Source organism: Alosa sapidissima, chromosome 18 (genome assembly GCF_018492685.1).
Source record: "Alosa sapidissima isolate fAloSap1 chromosome 18, fAloSap1.pri, whole genome shotgun sequence".
In the NCBI taxonomy this organism is placed as follows: Eukaryota; Metazoa; Chordata; class Actinopteri; order Clupeiformes; family Clupeidae; genus Alosa; species Alosa sapidissima.
Genome location: NC_055974.1, coordinates 11,089,054 through 11,095,250, shown reverse-complemented (window position 1 = coordinate 11,095,250; position 6,197 = coordinate 11,089,054). Strand labels below are relative to the sequence as shown.

Genomic DNA, 6,197 nt, shown 5'->3' with positions numbered 1-6,197 from the left:
TTGGGTTCGTAAGAAGAGGCTACATGACAGACTGGTCTATTTTGAGCCATAGATAATACATGCGATTAAGGGGGCAAAAACCCTGTCTGCAAATAAGTTCCAGCCTGACGATTCTGAAAAGGAATGTGTAGTTTTCTGAACTTACTGTGAGTTTGTGTTGCATGTGTTGTGTGTTTGATGATCACAAAGTTCAGTTTTGTTCAGTAAGTAAGTGGCCCCCAGCCACAAGAGGGCAGTGCAACTACACAAGCCTCAGAGGCCTAGGCCAGCCCTGCCCTGGCAGTTAGGCCTATTGTATTATAAAGCCAAGAAGCATCTGAAACAGACATTTGAGCACTACAAATGGAAATAGAACATCAACACCATGAAGCAGTTCTAGTTTCATACACATTTTGGCATCAAAATCAGATCGTTTTTCAATAAGAGCACAAATAGGCCTAATGAAAAACCTACACAGTAGGCATTACATTACATTTATTTAGCAGACGCTTTTATCCAAAGTGACATACATTTGTCAGTTATATTACAAGGCCCATTGTCCCCAGAGCAAGTCGGGGTTAAGTGCCTTGCTCAAGGGCACACCACTAGTCCAGCTCCTTAACCATTACACTCATGGGCGGATTATAAACTTTCGGGGCCCTGGGCCCAGATGTATTAAGGGCCCCCCACTTATTTTCGTATATGTGGAAGGGGCGGTTTGGGGGTCCTCCCCCAGAAATTTTGTAATTTGTTTGATGTGATTTCCTGTATTCTGATGCATTTTGGGGATGGCCAATACTAAATTCAATCAGATTCATAGCCTACATCCTGATTTGTTGATATTGAGGCAATGATTCCATGCAAAGGCTTGGGCTTCAGGGCCCCCTGATCCCTTGGGCCCGGGCCCGGTAGGCCCGTGCAGTAATCCATCCCTGATTACACTACCACCAGCCTACCTAAGCTAGCCAACTTCTTAAGTCGTCCTTTCCAGATGTCATGTTAAACACAAGTCCTGTCAAGGTCAAAGTCTGCTTTATTGTCAATTTCTTCACATGCCCAGACATACAAAGAGATCGAAATTATGTTTCTCACTATCCCACGGTGAAGACAAGACATATTTTACCAATTTAAGTTCACAGACAAACATAACATTCAAGTAAACCATAAATGAGTAAATAAGAAGGCACATACAATGAAGAAATAAGAGCAGCAAAATTGGGTTGAAATTGTGCATAAACAGTCAATATAATAGTGCAGTCAGGCCAATAAATGGCTGAGGTAGTTCTGTTGGACCCACTGTAAGTAAGCAAGTGGCATAGTGGTGCAAGTTATGTAAGAGCAGCAGAAGTGTTGTGTTTTCAGGACAACAGGACAACAACAAGTTGCAAAGTGTGCAAGTGTACAAGTGGAGTAGTGCAAGGCAGCCATTGTGGGTCCAAAGTCCAGGATGTTATGTAGCTGAGGGTGGAGGGGGGAGAGAGTTCAGCATCCTAACAGCCTGGTGTATGAAGCTGTTGGTGAGTCTGGTGGTGCAGGAGCGCAGGCTTCTGTACCTCTTCCCAGAGGGCAGTAGATCAAACAAATTGTGAGCAGTGAAGTCCTTCAGGGAGGGGAGTGAAGCACCAATAATCCTTCCAGCTGTGTTCACTATGCGCTGCAGGGCTTTCCTGTTGTATTCAGTGCAGCTTCCGCCCCACACAACGATACAGCTGTCATTGTTGTATACTTTTTTTTTGTTGTTCTCAGTGCATTTTATATATATATATATATTTGTTTTTTTTTTACTTTTGCGAGCCCAGGGCTCCCTTGAAAAAGAAATGTAAGAATGGGACTCACCTGGTAAAATAAAGGATAAACTAAATAAATAAATAAAGCATTTCACACTTCCGGATAAAAATACCAAATTATTTGATTTTCAATTTCACCTATAAATCTTGAATTTAATACCCTTTATTCCTTATTGTGCTTGCTTTTAAGGTGATCAATGATCCAGTTAGGCTCCTGTATTGTCATGATGGCAGCTGTGAATTCTATGTCAGTTAAGGGCATGGAGACCATTTTTGCTTTCATTCTGTGCAGGTTCTGTTCAGCAAGCAATAAATATCACAAACTCATTCAACCCTTTACCCTTCCATGTCCGGTAAACCGAGATGGGACAGCATGATCAAAGCTGTGAAGCAGCACATTTTTGATGATCAAAAGGTTACAATTTATTTCCTTTCAATTGATGAATTAATTTACTTGTCCCATCCTTTTTAATTCCTCTTTTCAGCTTCACTGCTTTCTTTAAGGTCGTTTGATTAGGTCAATGTGTGTGTATGTGTGTATGTATGTATACTCTTTTGATCCCGTGAGGGAAATTTGGTCTCTGCATTTATCCCAATCCGTGAATTAGTGAAACACACACAGCACACAGTGTACACACAGTGAGGTGAAGCACACACTAATCCCGGCGCAGTGAGCTGCCTGCATCAACAGCGGCGCTCGGGGAGCAGTGAGGGGTTAGGTGCCTTGCTCAAGGGCACTTCAGCCGTGGCCCACTGGTCAGGGCTCGAACCTGCAACCCTCCGGTTACAAGTCCAGAGTGCTAACCAGTAGGCCACGGCTGCCCACAATGTACACGCTAATGGAATTGTAAATGGTATTCAGTCAGTAATAACTGACTTTCAGTCAACATTGGTTTTTAATGCATCAGTGCCTTAACAGGATAAGTCAATTAGTGCGGCAACTGTCGAAGTCCGAAGAAGTAAGCCACACGGCCCAGTTTAGAATAAGCCGTTTAAATTCACAAGATAAACAAAGAGCTTCCCCACCATCACCCAAAAATGTCACAAATTTGTCAGGATTACCAATTCATCCAGACTGTCTGAACAAGTCATTGTTATGACTTAAGAGTTTGGGAAATGCCTTGTGGGAGTTCCCTGCAGCACTTCCTAAAGTGAGGACCTGTTTATTGTATGTCTTAAGACCTTTCTCAGAGAAGGGAACAAGAACATTCTTTCTTCTCAGTTAGCATTTTTTTTTTTTTGGCATTTAGTTACTTGTCAGTGTGGCTGAAATATTAGTCTCAGAAGATGGGTCCTCAGGAGTCAAGCACATGGTTGGCTGACCCCCTTTGCCACATCAGCCAACCAGATGACTATGCAAAAAAGAATGTAGACTTTAGCCTCAAGGCCAGGTCAGGCAGTGCACCAAGAGATTGACCGACAGAAATGGAGATTTAACTGCTGTAGAAATAGAGGAATGATTAAACGAAACCCATTGCTCTGGTCCCATTGGGTGTTGGGTGTTTTATTGAGGTTTAAATATTCATGCTAGATGCTACATGCACTATTCAGGTTTACAGTACTGAAAGGACAATCATACAAATAAGGCTTCAGAAAATGTGATGTCTATTTTGACATGTCTATTTTCTAAAGGTAATATAATAACAATACTAAAATAAAACAAACATTGTAATACATGGGTACATCACTGTTAGACTGTTAACAAGTAACAGAAAAGGTATTATCTTTGTTTAAGGAATGCAAGAAGAGCAAACCTGAAATTATGGATGCAATCCGATATCACATTATTGTGTGCAGAACAATTGGGGTAGTTTGGGGTGGGGTCACAGTATAATATAGACCCTTTCAACAATAAAAACAAAAACAATGCTTGAACGTTCTATTTGGTTTCCCAATCTACTTCCTCTGCATTAAGATAACATATGGAATGTTAAAACGGAAGCCTTGTGGGGCCAATTATGATGTTGATAATGGAACTCTTGAAAGGGTCTATACATAATTGTAAGGATAGATCAAATAAGCTTTCCTCATGAAACAATGAGGGAATTGTGAAAAACTATGGATATAAAAAAATATGAAAGTTACAAAAACTGGTAGCTCCAAAATAAAAAGATGTGCAAATATGTTTTAATACTCCAATTCACTTAGCCCTTGCAAAACGTCTTTGTTCCTTTTCTCTTAAACTACATTTTCAATTCTCACCAGTCGCCACAACTCTGGTTCACTGACACTCAGGTTTGAACTCTGTTCTTTGGACGGTACGTTCTCACATTTAACTGCAAGTCCAACATGCAAACAGACCCACTAAGTCTGATGAAACCCAAGACTTACAGTATGTATCTTCCTGTATTACATCAACCGAACTTGCTCATTTGTCATTTACAAAGTGTTTTCCACAAAAATACCCTTAGTGTCATTCTTCTAATCGTGCATGTTGATCATTTTTCACAAGGTTATTAGTTTATGTCAGAAAAATAAAAATGCAGGCACTTGTTTGATACAGTACTTATCTATGAACAGGATACATGTTTGATAGCTATAACCTGTCCGCTATAAATATGGTTGAGAGTATAAGTTGATAACTAACTGTGCAAAACCCAGCTCTTTTTCTTGTGCATTGTATAGTCATATCAATAGTTGGTATCAATCTTCTGTCATATTTCTGCCAGTATATGAAACATCTCATTACATGTCATTTCATTAAATGATTGTTAGAACTGTATCCTTCGTCTTTTTAAGGAGAAGCTGTTCAAACATAGAGATGATTCAAGAGATTCACACTTCTAAGACTGAACAGAGTGGTTGAATGAGCAATGACCCTTCCTGGAGACAGAAATATGTGATATATTATTGTCAGTTACACAATATACAGAATGGCCACTAATAAGAAACTGTATTTTAGACAAAAATATACAATCATCTGATTAACATTAAAAAGATAAAGATGGATATATATTTAAAAATATACATACAAAAATGCTCCCCAAAATACAGTAAAAACTTGCTGTTGGGCACTGCTTACCTGCAGGTTCCTGTTGAACACTCATAGTTGTTCTGGCAGTACGCTCCAAATGGCTTGGTACCCATGATTCTCCATAAAGGTGTCATGCGGGCAACACGCTTTGGAACACTCCGAACAGACCCAGCTGGGTTGTTTGGCTGTAGCACCGGACCAGCAGACACCTACAGGGCACAGAGACAAGCACACACGCATGTTCAAAACCTATGAGCTTCGCTTTTCACCAAGCTGCTTTAAAAACATTTCAAAGCGTTTTTTTTTTTTTTTGTACCTAAAGTACTGGATGAGGGATTCTTAAAGCATAATACTTTGGTTAGTAAGATACATGTTTCTTCCCTGAATTAAAGATCTCATGTAGACTGGACTGTAATATGATTTCATGTTTGCAACAAAAAGATCCATACAAAAAATGTATTACCTGCTGGAGGATCAACAATGTGATCAGGCACCATGTGAATGTCATTCTGCAGATGTGGCTTTGCTCCTGCATGTTGAGTCGAGTAGGTGATCGCTGGGAGTGTGTATGTGGGGCTGTCCAGAAACCAGTGGCAGCAGTTACACTTTCAGTCCTCTTTTATACTGCTAGCGTCCCCCCCCCAGGGGACATGGTGTCATTCTACTGCATTCACATACTCACTGTCTTTCTCAAGGTCTAGCCTCACGATGCTCCCATGATGTCATTTGTTTGCTTAATATTAGAAACGTGTATGTTGAGGGTACAATGTCAGGCCAGTGAACCATATGTCCTGTCCAGGCTTGGGAAGCAATAAGAGACAGTGAAGCATCATCATTGTCTTCAATCATTTAAACATGGCTTGAGATATAGTTCTGGGTGATGAGGTTGGACTTTCGTCCCAAATGATTTTTGGATCCTTCATGTCACAGAGAATTTTTAGGCTGTTTATCTGAAATGTATGCTACAAAAAGAATTCTGCAACAATTCTGCAATTCTCAAATCCAACCATTTGAGAAACACACCTCTCCCTTGTAGTCAAGTCTCATTGTTAATGTTAACCATCAAAACTACAAGAGGACATAAATAAATCTAACACACTACAATAATGTCCATTTGAACATTGTGGCTTATGTTCCTGGGCCTGGAACCTACATAAATCAACAGAATGTCCATTCACTGCACCCCTTTCCAACCAAGGTTTCATTTACGCATCCTAGCCAGCAATTAACTACATTCTCCATTTACAAATCATTAAATCACCACAAATCGTTTCAGATAATTGTGCGAACATGTGAATTCTTGTCTCCCTCTACACCTACAGAGACATATCCACATAAACACTTACACATACATTAAATAAAAAATGCTAACGCTTAGAAAAGCCTCTAAGCAGAAAAAACATGAGTGGCTGATGGGACCAATAAGGAAGTGGGAAGGCATTGCTATTTGCTCTTCA

The 6,197-nt window shown here is 40.1% G+C and overlaps 1 protein-coding gene across 1 annotated transcript; it reads right to left on the bottom strand.

Moving 5' to 3' along the window:
- Window positions 1-3,240: 3,240 nt before the first annotated feature.
- Window positions 3,241-5,330, bottom strand: leap2 (liver-expressed antimicrobial peptide 2). The gene is made up of 3 exons (XM_042069642.1): window positions 5,204-5,330; window positions 4,789-4,949; window positions 3,241-4,589 (listed from the first exon to the last, which is right to left on the bottom strand). Exons 1-3 carry the CDS (start codon window positions 5,273-5,275, stop codon window positions 4,550-4,552), a joined length of 273 nt encoding a protein of 90 aa, XP_041925576.1. The 5' UTR covers window positions 5,276-5,330; the 3' UTR covers window positions 3,241-4,549.
- Between the last annotated feature and the right edge of the window lie 867 nt (window positions 5,331-6,197).

Excerpts from the sequence above, each read along its gene's own strand:
- leap2 (XM_042069642.1), bottom strand. The coding sequence starts at position 5,275 with ATGCAGGAGCAAAGCCACATCTGCAGAATGACATTCACATGGTGCCTG. Across the intron at positions 4,950-5,203 it reads CATTGTTGATCCTCCAGCAG|GTGTCTGCTGGTCCGGTGCT; the intron begins GTAATACATTTT and ends TGTGCCCTGTAG. Across the intron at positions 4,590-4,788 it reads TGTTCAACAGGAACCTGCAG|GAAGGGTCATTGCTCATTCA; the intron begins GTAAGCAGTGCC and ends TTCTGTCTCCAG.